The sequence below is a fragment of the Rhinatrema bivittatum genome, chromosome 8 (genome assembly GCF_901001135.1).
Source record: "Rhinatrema bivittatum chromosome 8, aRhiBiv1.1, whole genome shotgun sequence".
Taxonomy (NCBI): Eukaryota; Metazoa; Chordata; class Amphibia; order Gymnophiona; family Rhinatrematidae; genus Rhinatrema; species Rhinatrema bivittatum.
The window spans coordinates 210,193,166-210,213,017 of record NC_042622.1 but is presented as its reverse complement, the minus strand read 5'-3'; the positions used below and the strand labels follow the sequence as shown (position 1 = coordinate 210,213,017).

The 19,852-nt window shown below is 48.1% G+C and overlaps 1 protein-coding gene across 3 annotated transcripts in view; it reads right to left on the bottom strand.

The window, feature by feature from the left end:
* The window catches only part of LIMK1 (LIM domain kinase 1), a 113,168-nt gene extending 93,610 nt beyond the window's left edge, over window positions 1–19,558 (bottom strand). For 2 of the 3 annotated variants that reach the window (XM_029613153.1, XM_029613155.1), the window contains exons 1-2: window positions 19,384–19,558; window positions 13,824–13,920 (exon numbers count right to left, since the gene is read on the bottom strand). In XM_029613153.1, the coding sequence (XP_029469013.1) occupies window positions 13,824–13,920; window positions 19,384–19,441 (155 nt within the window). In that variant the 5' untranslated portion in view covers window positions 19,442–19,558. Of the gene's footprint in view, window positions 1–9,339; window positions 9,648–13,823; window positions 13,921–19,383 lie in introns of those variants that run through there. The other variant, XM_029613154.1, reaches the window with a different exon arrangement.
* Window positions 19,559–19,852: the final 294 nt, after the last annotated feature.

Below are 19,852 nucleotides of genomic sequence, written 5' to 3'. Positions count from 1 at the left end.
CCGTGGCGTGCCTATAGCCATGGCCACGGGTGCCGCTACCGCTGCCATGTGCCAAGGACAGCAGTGCGGCCAGCGGGTACACAGCAAAAGAAAAAGCAGCGTGGTCCTGCCGAAATCGACGGCGTGGTCAGAGCAGCCTTAGTAAGTGGAAAAGCGGCGCGGCCCTGCTGGCAATGCTACTGATTCTGGTGGGCCACACTGCTTTTCCACTTACTAAGGCTGCTCTGATCACGCCATTGATTTCGGCAGGACCACGCTGCTGAGGAGGAGGAGGAGGAGGAGCGCCCCTGCTGGAAGTAGTCCAATGCGCCAATGCCCCATGCCCGGACGTTGTTCCCTTGGCCACGGGGGCTGAAGAAGGAGAGTACTGCTGCTGCCTGCTAAGTCAAGGAGGAAGTGAGTGAGAGGGCATGTGTGCTTGTGTGTGGGAGAGAGCACATGTGCTTGTGTGTGGGAGAGAGTGAGAGAGAGGGCATGTGTGCTTGTGTGTGGGAGAGAGTGAGTGAGAGGGCATGTGTGCTTGTGTGTGGGAGAGAGCACATGTGCTTGTGTGTGGGAGAGAGTGAAAGAGAGGGCATGTGTGCGGGAGAGAGTGAGAGAGAGGGCATGTGTGCGGGAGAGAGTGAGAGAGAGGGCATGTGTGCTTGTATGTGGGAGAGAGTGAGAGAGAGGGCATGTGTGCTTGTGTGTGGGAGAGAATGAAAGAGAGGGCATGTGTGCTTGTGTGTGGGAGAGAGTGAGGGAGAGAGCATGTGTGCTTGTGTGTGGGAAAGTGAAAGAGAGGGCATGTATGCTTTTGTGTGGGAAAGTGAGAGAGAGCATGTATGTGCATGAGAGGGAGCATGTGTGTGCACAGCTACCCCAGTTATTCTCCTTGACAATTTCAGGGCATCTGGAAATCAAAAATTCCAAGGTATGGGTAACGGGGAATTGTTTTAAATCCTGATTTTAATTGTTGGGTGTTATTTGATGTGTCTGTTTTAAAATATTTTATTGATGTTTGGAAGATTTTATATGAGTTTTTAATTATTGAATGTTATTCTATTCATTAATTGTTTAGAATTATTCTTTTTATTAGTATGGTTTTACTAATTTTGTTTTATGAAGAATGGTAATGTTTCTGTTTTTTCTGTTGTTGCAGTGCATATAGAATTTGGCTTGTTGGTTTCCAGTTCAGTTTTTGTGCTGTACATTTCTATTTATACTATATGGTCTCTTTATTCTGTATTTGAGGGTATATCTGTGTTTTGCATGTGTGACTGAAGTGAGTTATTCTGTTAGTGTGTAGTTTCTATGTAGGGATCTATAGCAGCTTGGATTGTTCTGTTTACCTAATAGGGGGTTTATTACTATTTCAGGCCTGGTGTAATTTTGATAGTATTAACTTTCATACAGGCCGATACAGTACAGTGTGCTCCAACGGAGCGCACTGTTAACCTGCCCTTGGACGCGTGTTTTCCCTTACCCCTTATTCAGTAAGGGGCAGAAAACGCGCGTCCAACCCGCGGCACCTAATAGCGCCCTCAACATGCAAATGCATGTTGATGGCCCTATTAGGTATGCCCGCGCGATACAGAAAGTAAAATGTGCAGCCAAGCCGCACATTTTACTTTAAGAAATTAGCGCCTACCCAAAGGTAGGCCAAAATGTGCACCCTCCGACTTAATATCATGGCGATATTAAGTCGGAGGTCCCGAAGAGTAAAAAAAGTTAAAAAAAAAAAAAAAAAGAAAAAAATTTAAATTGGGCCGGCGGCTGTCGGGCCGAAAACCGAACGCTCAATTTTGCCGGCGTCCGGTTTCCGACCCCGTGGCTGTCAGCGGGCCCGAGAACCGACGCCGGCAAAATTGAGCATCGGCTGTCAAATCCGATGACAGCCGCCGCTCCGGGTCAAAAGGAGGTGCTAAGGACGCGCTAGTGTCCCTAGCGCCTCCTTTTGCCCTTTTCTACTGCACCACCTAATTTGCATACTGAATCGCACGCACTGGCGAGTGGCCACGCGCCGGAAGAGCGGGCGTTCGTCCGCTCTCCCGCGTTTTTACTGAATCAGCCCGCTAGGTAGGGCTGTTGCTGTTTGAGTGGCTCTCTGAGGGTCATGCCCATGCCCAAGACGCATTACAGTAGACCTAATACCATATAGGTTTCAAGTATCTCTTGCTTTTTTGCAGGGTTTTCTGGTTGGCACCTCAGCAGTGCATGTAAATATAATATGCATATGTAAGTGATATTTTTACCTCATAAGACTGTGCTTTGAATGTCCTTTTTCATGTAAAACATATTATTATAAATGCATAATTTTTAATTGTGTGTGATGGTGGTCGGGGGTGTAAGGCTGTAAGGTTTTCCTAGGGCGCCTTGTACTGGCCATGGGCATTGCTGTACAAACATTGAACAGAGTCTCCCAACTGGTGGTGTCATGGGTTGTGTTCAAGGGGGAGAGCGCAGTTTTTCGCTTGGCCATAGGCGCCAAATAGACTGGCTACAGCTCTGCAAGGAAGAGTATTAGTTCTGGAAAGCTAGTCAAGAAATGTATTAAGTAAGTTCCAATAAAAAGTATCACCTTATGCATATTTTTTATTTTTATGGGTTAACCTTTTATTTCTGTGCCTTCAAGTGGACTAACGTGGCAATTACTTTCTCTCCGATTCCTGTGGTGCAGGGCAGGATTTCCCAGGCAGATCTGTCCCTTTAAGAAGAAAAGCTACACAGAGTGTCATTCCCATTGTTTCTGTCCCCTTCAGGAATGCGTCAATGTTGGCCAACAATGAGCAGACCCTGGGAAAGTGAAATTCTTCCTTTGAGCCAGCAGTGCTGCGGCAGAGTTCATGAAAGCAAAGTATGCGTGCGAATGCAGTGTCCCTTGAGTGTGTCTATATGCAGGTATATATGTGCATGTCCCTGTGTGTGTGTATGTGTATCTATGTATGTATATATACATACATAGATACACATATGTATATATGTGTTTGTGTATATATGGCTATATCTAACTCTCTCTCTCTCTATATATATATATCCGTTAGTGTGTGTATTTGTGCATGTCCCTGCGTGAGGGGGTTTCTCCTTTCCTGCCTCATGAATGGAATATAAATAAGCAATGATGTCACCGCACTAGCAAGCTCCCATTACATCACCTTTTAAATAGTGGCAGCTGACTGGTCAATTTAAACTCTCCCAGGACAGACCAGTCCAATGGGAGCAGTGCATATGAGCACCAGCCCCTGCGGCATTAACCCTTGCAGTCCTGCAATGTCTGCACTGCTCTCCACTTGGCCAGAAATGCAGCTCCCAATTCCAATACACCCCCCCCCCAACCCACCCTGTCTGCAGTATCGGTATTTGGCCGAACTGTGTGTGAGGCCCAACAGCACTTAAAGAGAGCAGAAAGAAGGATAATTATAGCATAGACTAATTACCCACTTCCTTTCCACCAGATTTTAACTCTGCAGCAGCAAGCCTTTAACTAGGAAGAGGCAGGCAGTCTGCCAGAAGTGACGGAAGCGTCAGGGGAGTGGGGACTGGGGGTAGAGCTAATTAACATGAGGGGGGGGGAGGGTTCCCAGGTGGGGGGAGAGAAAATCATCAGTAGGAGAGGCCAAGGAATCAGCTATCCGAAGAAGAGAGGCCCTGGAGGGAAAGAAAGTCATCAATAGGAGAGGCTAAGGGTTCAGCTACCAAAAGGGGGTGGCAGTGGGGGGAGAGCCAGTCAAGAGGAGGGGGAGGGTCAGAAGAAGAGTCCTGAGCGGATATGCAAAGAGTGAGCCAGTTATAAGGTAGGGGACCCTGGGGAAGAGAGAAGTCAAAAAGAGGGGCCAACAGGGGGAAAAAACTGAGACACCAACTGGAGGTAGCTGCAAGAAGCAAGGCATGAAAAGCAGGAGCAGAGGGAATAGCCGTCAGTGAGAGAGAGCCCGAGGATGAAGGCACCAAGAGGAGGAAGAGGGGGCTTGTGCCTGTATTAAAATTCATGGGCATAAACTTCATGCCCTTTACAGGTACAACTTTGCGGCCTATCCTGTAATGGCTAAATTTGCGTGCGTAGGTATTCAAAGCCAATTTATGTGGATGCCTTGTGTTTGATAATTGCATTGCATGTTTACAGTTGCACCACAGAAAATTTAGTCGTGATGTGGGGCAGTATCGGCAAAGCCACCTGCTGACGTTTCAACTTGTGGGCGACTGGCGAGATCGTGCTTTCCTCCCCCTCCCCCGCCCTGCTATTTTGATGCAATCTTCCTCTCCCACAGAGTTGGGTGTGTGTCTGTGGCTGGAGAAGCATGAAATCACCTGGCACTGATGCACCAGGCACCAGGGGGGGGGGGGGGGGGGGGGGGTGTTCCTCCAGCCTGTAGCATTTGGAAGGACAACCCCTCGTTGACCACAAGAGGTTGGCATGGACCGGTGGACTATAGGGAATTTGCCTGAGCCTGTAGCTCAGTCCCTTGTTTGACCCAGCTGTCTCATGCCTGAGGAGAATGGGTGCACTCAGGTGCCAGACTGTCCTGCCTCGATCTCGACTCCACGGTGGCGGAGACAGTTTTCCTTGACATCGAGGGCCTGGATGCCGATGTCGTCAAAGCCAATGACCTTGACTTCAATGGCAAAGGCTTCAATGAAATGGGCTCCAGGATGGTCTGAAAGGTGTCCTGAAGCCTTAGAAGTCTGATGACCGAGGAGGCTTTTTTAAATTTTTTTTTTTTTTTAACATCATGATAAATTCCCAGGCAATGCAGGCAAACTTTGAGGTTATCTGCGAGAGACATTTTTCTGTCTCACATTCAGCCTCTCTCTAGTTGGCAAGATGAAGAGAATGTCCTCACTGCTCTGCGGAAGATAAAAGACCACGGGGACATGTGCAGCACACAATGCATGATCAGCGGAACCAAGCTTTTTCTTAGCTCCAGCTATTTTGTTTACTTTAAAATATTTATATTCCGCCTATAGCGACAAATCGTGCTAGTGAACCTTCCGGAGCTTGGCTGCCGTCAATGATATCACCCACCCGTGTGACCGACCTTCCTGCTTGTCCTTCCCTCTCCCACAGAACTGGGTGTGCAGGAGCGCAGACCTCAATACTGGAACAGCAGGGGATCATGCCGGTCAGTACTGAGGGGCACTGGCAGGGCTAAATGTCTGGGTCTTGGCACTGGAATATCAAGCGGCACCGCGAGGCAGGAGTGAGGTACACTGGCAGACCCCTGCGGATTTATCCAATTATAAATGGACCTCCTTTTAAAACTTAACGAGGTCAAGACAAAACGTTTCATCTTTCTTCCCAAACTCAAGTTGCTCCTACCCCACCCCCTTTCTCTCGCTGTGGTTAACGCTGTTATGTAGGAATTGAAGAGGGTGGGTGACAGGGTGGAGAACCACATGAGGACGGGCAAGGTTCTGAAAGAGCCGATTCCCAGAGATATCGCTTGGATGCAGTCATGGAGGAGAGAGGCGAACCATGCCAGGGCACAGAGCCTTACTCCTAGGTGAAGGTGGAAAGAGATGGGGGGAGTCAACGTAGGAGCCTGAGAAGAGAGGTCACATGACAGTGGGTGGGTAATGGAAGAAGACAAGAGTAGATAAGGGTTTTGGTAAGACGTTCAGAAAGGAAGGGACTGATTTTGGCAATAGAGAAAGGAACAAGAAATTTTAGAAGTGTTTTGGGCATATGCAGCAGTGCAGGAGAGAAAGATGACCCCCAAGGTTGCAGACTGAAGGGACTGGGAGTGGATGGGTCCCATTGGGCAAACTTATCAGAGCCTACAAATTGCATACTACTCCCGTACTGATGACAGCCAACCACTGATCCCATCCAATGCAAATCAAGGGACTGCCATCACCAACCTCGATGATTGTCTAAATCTAAATCCAAAAAAAGACAGAAACAAAAACCCAGCCATCCTCGCCCAAAAGTGATCCTTGATGGAATGACACTAACCCTTAGCTCCCAAACCCGGAGCCTGGGCTTCATCTTGGACCCCCAACTGTAAAATCCCAGATCCAAGCAGTGATCAAATCTGGCCTATTTCCACCTCCGCCAGCTCTGTCCCCCTGTCCTGGATGACACTGCTGTTCGAGCCACTATATTTCCCCATCTTGACTATTGCAACTCTCTGTATGTTGGAATCCCTAATGCCTTTACCCCACTGCCTACAACTGATACAAAATACCGCAGCCCGCCCGATAGTGAATGCAGACAAATATGATTATACAACACCTATCTTAAAAACCCTGTATTGGCTCCCAGCGCTCTACTGCAACAAAATCAAAACCCTAACCCTTGCCTACCAAACGCTCAAAAGGCCTAGCAGTGACTTACCTTGATGCATCTCTAGCCAAATACATACCCACTCACTCCCTATGCTCCCTGGCTCAAAGCCATCTAATAATGCCAGCCCCCAGAAAAATGCACTCGTCAACACAAGGAAAAGAACCTTCCCAGGACCAGTCCCAGGTCCTCACATTACACTTGCCCCAAAGCTTCTATCCTGACTAGAGGAAATCCTGGCTTTTTGAAGCTTTTTTTTGGATCCAGGTCCTGCTTTCTGAAGCAGCTTTTGGTAGCAAGCAGTGACACGAACCATAATAAAGCATCCCTTCAACCCTTTGCAAACCCCATTCAAACTACCTACCTCCTCCACCAGTAGGAGCTCACATTTAACTTTTGGCTAACTGAATGGAATCCTAATATACCTGTTAACGCAATGCAACATACTGTGTTAAGTTGAACCCCAATCAGCAGCTGTATTGTTCTTAACCAATCATGTGGTACCACTCTGTAACTCATATCTATGGTGCTAGGTTGTGTAATCCATTGGGTTGTACAATACTGAACAGCCCTATTTTGTAACCTGCTTTGAACTCCCCTACTGGAAGAGCAAGTCATAAACAAACAATGAAGATGCTTCCGCAAACAGCTGAAGCTTCTCCTACTGGCCCGTAAGTGCCCTCACTCTGCAATTCCTCATTACTTCCCCTCTGTTATCTGTACCCCTTCCCATCACTGCATAAGCTTCTCTTTATCTGTGCCTTGCCAACTCCCACTCTGCGCTTTCCACCTTGCAGTAAGATATACCCAAAACAGCTTTCCTGAGTCGGTGAGTCCTACAAACTCTCTGGCCATATTCAAAGCTTGCAAGAAGCACACTTTTTGGGTGCTGTTTTTAAAATCTTCCAGGCTCCTAATAATATTAAGATGCACTTGGCTGTGTGCACATTTTGGACGCACAGCTTTATTCCGAATTTAACAAGGAGTTTAGTGCATTAAAAAATGTGCAAACAAATTAGCATTCCGTCATGCAAATCCCCTGTTCATCAAGGCATTAGCTGTTGCTCTCTAGTGCAGAGAGGCACGTAGGCTTAATACATGGTTTCTTAACACTGGAAAGTTAGCTCTTAGTCAGAGGTGGAATAAAGTGTCTGGTGTTAATCTATGGGGCTGATCTGGAATTGGTGGTGCGGGGATCCTGTATTTTGGATTTAAGTGCATAAAACAGAAGTCTGAGCACAAATCAAGCTCTCTGCACTTAAACCATGTTTTATAGTAATATAGTAATGATGGCAGAAAAAGACCAAAATGGCCCATCTAGTCTGCCCAGCAAGCTTCCCAAGGTAGTAACTGCTGCTCCGTGCAGGTTACCCCCACTTTTCTGTTAAGGATATATGCATGCTAAGTATGTCTTTGTGTATATGTTTTTGGGCTACCTCACTAAACTCCTGCTGTATTAGCATACCATTAGCTTACTGCATCAGAAGTTAACTTTTTTTTTGTTTTTTAGCACGTGAGTAAAACAGGCATATTTTTTACTTGCATCTTATTACATCAGGCTTTCAGATATTAGCTTTCTTGATGTTAATCAGGTTCAGAATAATAAATACAGTCCTTGAAAACTTTTTTTCTTTTGCCTATGGGCCTGATTTTTCAAAGGGATCCTACAGGGTGAAAATCCTCCCCTAGCTGAGTGGCTAAATCTAGCAGGTTAGTTGCACTGGGTAAATAGATTTAGCCATTCAAAAAATAAATGTCTCGGGGGGCGGGGGGACAGGATTTGGTCAGGAGGAGGGACAAGTTAGCTGACTAGCTCTAAATTTCTACTACCAGCCAGCCATCTCTTGAGTGTTCCCATAGCTGGCTTAAGTTTAGATGCCTAGGTTATGCCACACATTTAGCCTGCAGACAGCCAGCTATCTTGGTAGTTCAATAGCCATTTAAGTATCTGTCCCTAGGTGCCTTGACTAGACTGTAAGCTCTATGGAACAAGGACCGTCTCTTATGTGTTTCTGGACAGCACTGCGTAAGTCTAACAATGTTATATAAATGATGATAAGTAGTGACATAGCTGAGGTTTACCTGGAGACTGGAATATAGAGGTGTAATAATTCCCTGAAAGTCAGAGAGGACTAGGTTGCTTCACTGTAGGGGGGACCATATTGGACTTTGGTGATACAGCCTCTCAGGAGAGATGAAGGGCACTCGACAGGCTCAAAGATTACGGACTGGCTTTATTTTGCCAGCGTAGCTCAATTAAACACAACACCCAAGCAGTGTCCCTCTTGTGCCCCATGCAGCATCCAGGAAACTCATCCAGAAGCCAAGAAGAGACAGTCCTCAGCTAATGGCTCAGACACTGGCCAAACGACCGTGTTTTAAGTCCTCTCTGCTGATTCTGCACATTATAGCCAGGGCAGTCGGAGAAGACGTGGGCTACGGCTGCAGAATGAGGCCGAGTCACTGGTGGGAGTCTGCTGGCTGTGAGGTCATCAGCCTAATGTACAACTGAGAAGGGTTAATTTCATGCAGTTTCTCTACCTTCCCTCTCTCTTTATGCCATTAAACAAACAAAAAAAAAAAAAAGACTTTTCCCACATTCTTTGCCTATGAAAGAAATCATCCTTATTGAATTGTTTTCCATTCAGGTAAAACGAGTACTGTAAATCCCTTTAGTACAGAGTCTGGCCTAATGCTGCCAGGACTTCCTGCCCCAGGGGAGCTGCACGTCCGGTTTCTGACCGCAAAGCAGAGAGAGCAGCTGCAGGTAAAGCGAGGGGGAGGGGGGGAGACAGGGCCAGCCTTGCACAGCATGGAACAGGCAGCAGCGCACCCGGCCTGCAGGAGAGGAGAGGGGGGGGAGAGGCAGTGGCGCCACACGGAGAGAATGAGAGAGGTATCCAGGGACCGTGCCTGCCACGCAGAGAGACGGAGAAAGACGAGCAGAGTCTGCCATGCACAGAGGGGGGGAGGGGGGGGCGCCGAGCCAGTACCTGCCATGCGGAGAGAGAGAGAGCGCGGGCAGAGACGGTGCCTGCCGTGCGGGGAGAGACGGGCAGCTCTGGCTCTGTACTTACTTTGCTCCGGCGCTGAGCCACTGCCTCCGCCGAAGCAGGGCCGTCAGCATCCTTGCGGCTCTGTCCTTCTCACCCGTGGCCGGGGCGCCCGAGAGGCTCTGCATCTGATCCCGCGCCTACCCAGACAGGAGCAGCAGCAAGAGGCCAGGCTCCCTCCAAGGGCCCTGCCAGGGAAGTTGCTCACACAGAGAACAAAGTGAACCAGATGTGCGAGATAGAACTAGAGAGAGAGAGAGGAACAGGAAGGGGGAGGAGGAGTCGGCCACCCCTGTCCCACCCAGCTCTGAGGCCCCTGGGGCTGGGGAGAGAACAGCTGCATCATCCTCCCTATATCCTGAGACCTCCTAGTCCCTGGGGGCTGGGAAGAGGACAGCAGATGGCCTAAACAGAGATCACTCCCAAATGACTTTGAACACATCCTTCCTGTCCCAGCTGTGCTTAACGGAAAGGAAAAAAAAGCATCTGTGTGTGTGTGTGTGTATATAAAATGGATATTATATACACAGCAAAAAAAAAAAAAAATAGCCTGTCAATGCTCCCATGCCTGAGGTGCGCAGTCCTGAGGACTGCAAACCAGCCTGGTTTTCAGGATACCTACAGTAAATATTTATCAGGAATATCAGAAAACCAGGCACAGCTTGGTTACTCAGAAAACCAGACCTGCTTTAGAGCCTTGAGGACCAGGGTTAGTTACATAAACTGAAAACTAACCAGAGGTCCATCATGCATCTCTGACCTGCACTATCTCCTGCAATCCCCAACAGCCAGCACTCCTGCACCATTCCCTACAGCACTGGAACTGCAGGAGCCCTGCCCTCCTGCATCACTGACACTAACATCTCCTGCTGGGAGGGGTTGGGACTGCAGCAGCTGGGAGATCCCCCCATAGCCAGCACCATGCCCTACAGCTCTCCCATAGCCAGCATCCCTGCATCGTTCCCTAAAGCGCCTCCTGCTGGGAGAGGCTGATAATGCAGGAGCTGTGAGCTCTGTCCCCAACAGCCAGTGCTCCTGCACTATTCCCTTATAGTGCCTCTTACTGGGAAAGGCTGGGAAGGCAGGACTTGTGCAGTGGTGGGGAGATAAACAAGAAATTAATGAATATGGACCTCTATGCTTGCATAAAAACAGTATTTATGCGCATAAAAAATTGGTTAAGCCTTTGCACCTCTCTGCACTGGAAGGCCCCCTCGGGGAGAGTGGCAGAGGATGTTGTACATATAGGTGCAGCCACAGACACCTGGCTACCTTCACTGGCCCATTCACTTCTCGCTTTTGTACCTGCTTCCCTGCAGGATTTCACTAAGGGGCCTGCAGTCCTAATACACAGTCCCAGAATGCACCAGGATAGGAGAAAGCCAGGAATGAGATTATCCTGAGCTTTGGGTGGGCAGGAAGACTGCCCAGTGCTAGCGATGGAAAAGGAAGACATGAAACGGAAGGCCTAATGCGTACGTCCAGTACCTGTCTGACAGGAGACTGGAGTGATCTCAGATCCTATAACTAAAAACATGGGATGCAGATCAAGGCCGCCATATCCTAGGAGAAATGTTTCCTGGCTCAGATTGGCTAAGAGTAGTCACGTGATAGGGCAGATCATTTCCCTTGAGGTCAGCTGTATATTTTGGAGAGGGGGGGGGGGGGGCAGTTTTCCTCCTGCTCCTTTGGGCTCCCATCTCAATCAAGACCAGCCTCTTCTGGGTTCTGGCATTATTCACATCTACCACAGAGTTTTCCTCTGTTTAAAACCTTTCAGCTAGCCCAGCCACTGCAGTGGTAGTCCTAGTTCAAGGGGCCGCAGACTGCGGCTCACCTGGGAGACCCGTGCAGCTGCACAGTCAGTCTGGCCACTAGATATCTCCATCGAGCAATGGTGGAGACGCGCTTGCTCCCCTAGAGGCTGCATGTGCTGCCTGTACGCATCCTTAACCCTGGCTTGTCCAGTCAGCAAATGGGTTTGGGAAAGATAATCGGATCTTCCACATGGCAGGACGTGCTACCCTCCCCCGAGTCACCTAGCCAACCCAAGGCCTGCTGCACTTTCACCAATAAGAGTGCAGTTATGCAAATGGTCCATTGGGACTTCTGAAAGCATCATAGCCCTGTGGCTGGTGCCATGGATCTACGCCTACATCGCCACTTCTGTAGTAAACCTTCCCTTCGTGTGCCCTTCTGACAAAAACTGCGTCATTTGCTCCGAAAACTCATCCTGGCCTGCAGAACATCTGACAAATCACTTTAGTGGTTTTTGATACGGGTGAGGGCAAAGAAAGCAGAACACAATTTCAAATATTTTTCGGTCTTTTTTTTTCTCCTCCTTAGCCACCTTGGGGCCCAATATTTTATTTATTTATTTATTTAAGTTTTTTTATATACCAACATTCAAGACAGAAGTCCCATCATGCTGGTTCACAAGAAACAGGGGTGCAATAAACTTTACAATTTGAACAATGGTGCAGAAAAGCAGTTACATGTAACAGGGAATCAATAACTAGGAGTAAGAAGGAAAATGAAGATCAAATAATTATATATATATATATATATAATAACATTATAAGAGGTGGCTATTAATGCTAATACTAGCGAAGAATGTTGATTGGCTATTAATGCTATTACTAGCGAAGAATGTTGATTGGAGGAGGTTAAGTAATGTTGGAGTTAGGAATATAAAAAGCCAATCGTTAAATCTGTGTGCTAAATTTCAGTGCCCAATTCCTTAATGCATGTGCTGAAAAATGTATAACGCCTGATGCAGTAAGCTAATGGTATGCTAATGCATCGAGAGTTTTAAAAAACAAAAGTGTGCAGACTGGAAAATGTGAGTACAAATATTTAGAGGTTAATATTCAAAGCCATTTAGACGGATAACTCACAAATTATCCGTCTAAATGGATACTGAGCCACTTATCCGGCTAGACTGTACTCGTTATGATTATCTTTGTTTGGCTCTTTTCATGCATATAAGGTAATCCACCTCAAACCTCTTTCCGTGTGAAGAGTGCGGATAATTTGTTTTAAGAAACAGAGAATTGTAGCCAGATAAGTCGTCATCCAGCTACAATCTAGCCAGATAAAAAAAAGAGGCGTTCTGGGGCGTCCCTAAGTTATCTGGCTCCCCCCACCTTCAGTGGTTCAGTATAAATATACGGACTTTAGCCGGGTAATTTGTCTGCTCCCTGGATTACTGAATATGGACCTCTATGCTTGCATAAAAACAGTATTTATGCGCATAAAAAATTGGTTAAGCCTTCACACCTCTCTGCACTGGAAGGTAATAGCTAATGCCATCAATAACAGGGATTTGCACGGAGGAGCACTAATTTACCCGTGCATGCCAGCGAGCGGTTGTGTGCATAACCATTCATTAGCACGTGCCTACCTGATCAGGATCAGCCGAGCCAGCGAGGGCACAGGGGGGAGAGAACTCGGCGCGTCCTCCAGCGCAATCACACATTTCTGTAATGACCCGCAGACTCCTCCCACGAACCTCCCGTACCCTCTCCTCCTTTTTTTGCTGCTTGTTTTTTTTTTTTTATCTTGATCCCTTCATGCAACTTTTACTCCACTCTCTCCCTGGCTGCCTTTTCCGCCCCAATCCCTCCCTTACCGTCTCTAAGGCCTCCAGGAAGATCCATTTTCAAAAGGACTGAACACTGCCCTCCTCTAATAGGGCTGAGCGTACGCGCGGGTTCCTGTACTTTCAGCTTCAATGAAGAGCCATTCCAGTGGGCATGTTTAGGTCGGGGGAGGAGAACAGGGCACGCACATTTCACTTTCAAATGCACACATGCTATTTTGTCCTGCCCGGCCACCCGTACAAATAGAAGCTGCAAAGTGCTCGGGCTGGTTTAAGGCGCAAACTATGCCACTTGCTCATTTTCAAAGGCGAAAAATGCGGATGGTTTCGCTTTGAAAATCTGCATAAAATACATGCCTTAAAAACACCTGCAGTTTGCAAGTACGGGGGACGTATACAAAGCACTCCCCATAGACAGAAATCTCAGGTTTAAAGTTGGTCTTCTCTATGTGTGCCCTAAAAGCTCTGGTGAAAATGTTCCCAGCCTGCTTTGTTACTTCCAAGCCCCCCTTTCTGCCTTTTTTTTTTAAATTGTATCCAGGACTTTCTCATTTCCCAGTTTATTGGGTTTTTACTATCACCATCCGTGATCACATCCCAATAAACCCTGCACATGGGAAAAGATCCACTCATGGGGGGGGGGGGGTGTTAAAAGGGGGTTGCCATTGCAATCTAGAAGAAACAACATCTCATCGGGACAAAATAGAAAGGAGAACTAGGAATAACACCAAAAAAGGAAAGAACAGGGCCAGGAAACGGGCAAGCTGATGCGTGAAAGACTATTACCAGTACTGCAGTGTTATAGTATGAACGATTGCCCCCAGCAATGGCGCACAAGAGACCGTGAGAATGTCACCCAAGAACGGATTCTCGTGCTGGGCGCTCTGCACAGAGCACCAGCCCCTACCTGAAGCAGTCCGTGTGCCAGTCTGAGCCCAGAGCCTGCAGGTACTGCCCGTCATAGATACACTGGCCGCAGCTCGCACACATGGGTAAGTCACTTCCTGTACGGGCAGGGGAGGCAGGAGAGGGAGAGCGCAGGAAAGAGGGGAAATAAAAAAAAGAGAGAGAGAGAGAGAGAGGATAACATGATTACACTCAAGACACTTTCCTACAATTTGTGAATTAGGGGGTTGAGCATAAATGTTCTGGAGACTTGAACAAGAACAAAAATGAACAACCTCGGAGATAGACAGAGAGACAGACGTGTAATCCCTGAAAATTACAGAGCAGCCCCCAAACTGGGTGTAACACACACACACACGCACACACATCCTATGCTCTGACCTGTGACGGTGAACGGTGTAAACCATTCCCAGACCCAGTCCCAGACAATTGACCAACCCAGTCACCCCTTCAATCCCCATTCTCAAAGACGCAGCACATCTTTAATGCCTAGGCCCTAAAAACCTTTTCGAGTACCTGTGACACACACACATTCAGCTCCAGCCCCGCTGCCAGATTCAACCCCTGATCTGAGTGTAACACGGATGCAGACCCAGCTCCCTAAATATGACTTCCCAGACCTACATGTGAAATGCTCACAGACCATATGCCATGCCTCGTATATAACCCTTACCTGCTCAGTACATGACCCACTTCCTAACATGCTCAGAAAAACTCTTAGATATGTTTAATACTCCCAGCTCTCAAAAGAGGAACGTAAGAAATTGCCATGCTGGGACAGACCAAGGGTCCATCAAGCCCAGCATCCTGTTTCCAACAGAGGCCAAAACCAGGCCACAAGAACCTGGCAAGTACCCAAACACTAAGAATATCCCATACCACTGATGCAATTAATAGCAGTGGCTATTCCCTAAGTAAAATTGATTAATAGCCGTTAATGGACTTCTCCTCCAATAACTTATCCAAACCTTTTTTGAACCCAGCTACACTAACTGCACTAACCACATCCTCTGGCAACAAATTCCAGAGCTTTATTGTGCGTTGAGTGAAAAAGAATTTTCTCCGATTAGTCTTAAATGTGCTACTTGCTAACTTCATGGAATGCCCTTGACTCCTCCTATTATCTGAAAGTGAAAATAACCGATTCACAACTACTCGTTCAAGACCTCTCATGATCTTAAAGACCTCTATCATATCCCCCCTCAGCCGTCTCTTTTCCACACAACGATCTCACTACTGACCTAAGAAAAATATTGTCAGAACCAATTGCAGACTTGTTTAAAGCATTCACTTACCCAGCCCTTAGACCTATAACCTGCACAGAGCTAGGCCCTCACAGGCATCATCCCTGGGCCAGGCCTATGTGGGACACCCTTACAGGCGTCATCCTCTGCCCCGTTAAGGACAACCTCACAAACCTCATCCCCATGCCAAGCCCGTGCAGGGCACCCTAAAATTCACAAGCTCATTATGGGGCCGATGCAATAAGTCTGAGCGCCCGTTTTCCTAACGTGCAGGCATCCACATCCCCTGGGCGCCCGATACAGTATTTAAATGAGGGGCTGCGTAAAAAAAGGACCGCGCCAGGGGAGAATTGTGCATCCCCTAGTGCTCAAATGCATCGGGCGCCCACAATTACAACGGGCGCTCAAAACGAGCGTCTGTTTTTATCCCACTTCTTCTGGCCAGTTTTGCTGAGGTTGCTGAAGACGCCCATAGATAGCTAAGTGCCCTTTGCTATGGGCGTCTAAATTGTGCATCCAGAAGAATTTTTGTTTTGAAATCAAGCCAAAATACATTTATTTTTCAACACCGCAAGTTTAAGTGTCACAACCATACTAAGTAGGACCATGTTATTTTAATATCTCATGAGCTTTGATTCGTGGATTGACATTATGCCACCTCCGGGACTGGAGTTAAATTTGCTGCATTAAAAAGTGAGCATTAGAAACATAGAAATGACGGCAGAAAAGGTCCGATGGTCCATCCAGTCTGCCCAGCAAGCTTCCCATGGTAATATCTGCCGCGCCATGCAGGTTACCCCCATGCATCAGTCAGGGCTGCTTGACGTGCTTTGCTTATGGACTTGGCTGTAGAAGCAGTCCTGTGTTTTTTCCTCAATGTCTGCCCATCAGTGTCCCAAACTTTGTTGGTTGTCCCTGAATCCAAACACCCCCCCCCCTTTCAAAGCAGAGAGCGATGTTGCAGTTGCATCAAAAGCATCAAGGCTTGTTGGGTAAGGGTAGTAATCCCATGCTTTCTGTTAAGGGCAGTAACCGCTACACTGTGCAGGTTACCCCCATGCTTATCGGTTCCCCACTTCCTAAAAAGCAGGGCCCTCCATGGTTGAGGTTGAGAAGAGGCCAATTCCCCTTTCCCCCTGCCGATGAAGCAGAGAGCTTGCAGTGTTGGAGTTGCATCAAACGTATCCAGGCTCATTGGCTAAGGGCAGTAACCACCGCACCAGCAAGTTACCCCCATGCACTCTTTATTCGTTTCCTTTAGGACTTGGCCATAGAAACAGTCCCTGTGCTCTTTCCCTTATGTCTGTGTAACAGTTATCCCAGACCATGGAAGTCGGGGCCCTTGGTTGTCGTCTGAATCTAATTCCTCTTATCCCTCTGCCACCTAAGCAGGGAGCAATGTTGCAGTTGCATTAAAAGCTTCAAAGCATATTGGGGCCCCCCCCTGCGATTTTCTGCATCAGGGGGGGGAATAGCTAATAGCCTCATCTACATGGAATTTACACGCCACCGGCGCAATCGGCCGTGCATTGGTTTGGGCGCGTGTCCTGGAGGCGCTCGTCTCCTTATTGCATCGGGTGCTAGCCTAGCGCGTCCAACCACGTGTAAACCACGTGTAAACCTGGGTGCTAGCCTAGCGCGTCCAACCACGTGTAAACCACGTGTAAACTTGGGTGCTAGCCTAGCATGTCCAACCACGTGTAAACCTGGGTGCTAGCCTAGCATGTCCAACCACGTGTAAACCACATGTAAACCTGGGTGCTGGCCTAGCATGTCCAACCACGTGTAAACCTGGGTGCTAGGCTGGGCGCGCGTTATTGCATCGGCCCCTTTACATGGAATACGCTGACATTCACCACTCGTGACCTATGTGTAAAACAACATTTTAAACAACCAACAGTCCAACCACCCAACTTCCGTGTAACACACTCAACAGCCCAATTCTCAGTCCCCGATTGGTGAGAGACACTCTGGCAGACATAATTCTGTGACAAACTCACAGGCGTAGCTCCCTCACCAGCGCAAGCCTTCTTTTCTGCAGCAGCTGGAGATTTTATCCTCCTGCTTCTGCAAGGGGTCATTACATCATTGCACCCCGATGGGGGTCGGGTGGTGAGGCGCCAGCCCCCATATCCCATAGCATTCAGTCTCAGCCAAAAGGCCAAGAAGAGACCACCACCCTCAGCTCAGAGCCGAAAGCCCCCGAGTTTAATTCCGTGGTTGACTTCAGCCTCAGATGCGGACGGGATCCTCACACATTTGCAGTGGCCCCCGAGATCACCCCTTGCAGAGGCTGTGCTGTGTGCAACATTCACACCGGGGACACTTTAGGAAAGCTGGTACTGCCTTCCTGCCTTTGAAGCAGGAAGGAGGAAGCAGAGAAATTATGTTCTGAGAAAAGAGAAAATATGAACCCCGAACCTGGTGGAGGTCTGAGTCCACAACCAGCCAGAGAGAGATAACAGAAGCTGCAAACTGGTGCAAGAAACCTGGCCCCCAGGTCATCAGTGGGATTTGGGGTCAATGCCAGATTTTCCTAGCCTTTCAAAGCATTCTGGGAGCTGTAGTCCAGCTTTCCTACCAGCAAAAGCAAGTCTATAGATTCCAGTATACACGTAAGGCAATATTAGTAAGACTACAGACAGACACAAAATAGGAAGGAACCCTTTAGCACACAGATCTCTATACTGGCAGCTGGCACAAGCACAATCATTCGGATTTTCAGTCCCGAGGAGATTTTGCTAGTTAATATTTTTCAAAGCTCCTCCTTCCATCACGGGGCAAAGTTCAGTAACCTGCATTGTTTGCAACTTGCGCAGGCACACACTGCAGCCAATTTTGAAAGGGAACTTGCTCGCTTTGTTTTCATTTGAAGATCGGTGGTCGCAAACTGCCATGTGCCATAAAAACTGGATTTGTAGTTTGCACCTACTTGCGCGGGCAGTCAAGTGAGAGCAAAATAGTGCACGTGTGTTTGAAAATCATGCACATGCATGCTTGATTTTTCTCTCCTTCCTGATTCAAATGTGCTTGCATAAATGCCACTTTTTAATGCTGAAAAGTACTGGCACACACTTTTCACCAGGCAGAGGAGAGCAATTTCCAGGAAAGCTCTTTATCCGGGTAAATGGCTTTGAAAATTGCCAGCTGTAAATAGGGTTTCACCTGGGCCACACCAGATAGGCTAATCCAGCCCTAGTTTTGCCCTGCTGCATAATGGGAAAATGTCATCCTAATTTTTATCTGGGTAATCGGAATCCATGCTCCATGCATGCAACGAGACAAAACCAGGACTGGATCGGCCCCTTTGGTCTGACCTTGGCAGTTCTAGATTTAAGATGATGGCACCCACAGGCTGAGGACCAATGGGGAGGGGGACCAGAGATCGGACAGCAAAAGGTTCCAGGTCCCATATTGTAGGCACCTTCAAAATTCAGCATCCTAGGCACATGCCCACATTGCCTATGCCTAAATATGGCTCTGGACCTGGAAGAGGTGGCAACCCTAATTATAAATCTAAGTAAATCAGGGGTGGCTGTGTTGATTCTTACCAGAATCCTATGCAGGCATTAACATAGACACATGTAAAGCATGAATATGGTTTGAAGGCATCACACTGACACACATAAAGCATGAATACAGCATGGACAACTGAAGAGCAGATGCAGACATCACACTAACACATGTAAAATCATGAATACAGCACAGACAGCTGAAGAGCAGATCATCACTGACCTGTAAAGGCATCATCACATTGATACACGTAAAGCATGAATACAGTACAAGCAGCCGAAAAGACAACTCGGAGAATGAAAAAAAAAATAGGGAGTGTAGTCAGACTTTTAACTAAATAGTGTCTGAATAAAAGAAATATATCAATAATAAAAATTAAGGAAACCTCTGAACAAGATTTTTAAAAAGTAAGCAATAAAGACACAGGCAACTTAATATTCTGGAAACTGTAGCTAACAAGTCTAGTTCAGCAGCCTGAGGCTAGACAGCAAGCAGTCACGTGACTAAGGTGCCCCCACTTAACTCCACGTCGCAAGGGTCAGGCTGAGCCAGTCCTGGGTTTTCTTCCCCGCTACATCTTATGATCTTATAGTTCCTATTGCTAGAAGAACAGCAGGAGTAGAGGCTGGAGAGGGGGGGTGGCGTAAAACCAGGGCTGGCAGATCCTGCCTCTCAGATGGTCTGGAGCTGGGCTGTAGTGTGATGAGGCGGGGGGGGGGGTTGCCGACATGTACTGGGGGGGGAATATCCCACGCCTCCCCGCAATGACAGGACGCTGCAGCAGCCGCTGCGGCTCGCACTGACCTTCCTCCTCGCCCATGTGCTCATCCCTCCAGCTGCAGCACAGCAGCATTAACCTCATTCACCCCGCTTTGCCCGGGCTACAAAGGCGGGGGCAGGGGCGGATCGGTGGGGAGACTCTGCAGAGGGGCCCGCTCCCGCTCTCCGCCGGTCCTGGGAGCGTCTCCAGGAGAGACGAGAGGGCTGCAGGAGATGGCTAAGGCACTGGCAGGCAGGGAGGAGGAGGAGGCTGGCCAACAGCTATGCATCCCAGGGAAAGCAGGAGGGGGAGGGGGGAGGATGGCGGAGAGACAGGCCAAGACGCCCCACCCCCCACCCCAAAGGAACCGAGGAACAATAGGAATTACAGCCAGCTCAGCAGAAACTGAGCCACAAGTTTGGGCAGGCGCTGAGAATGGCCCCATAGGTGCACACCTCCTCCTACCAAATACATAGAGATTAAGGTCAGTAAGTTGTGGGTGAGGTGTTTTTA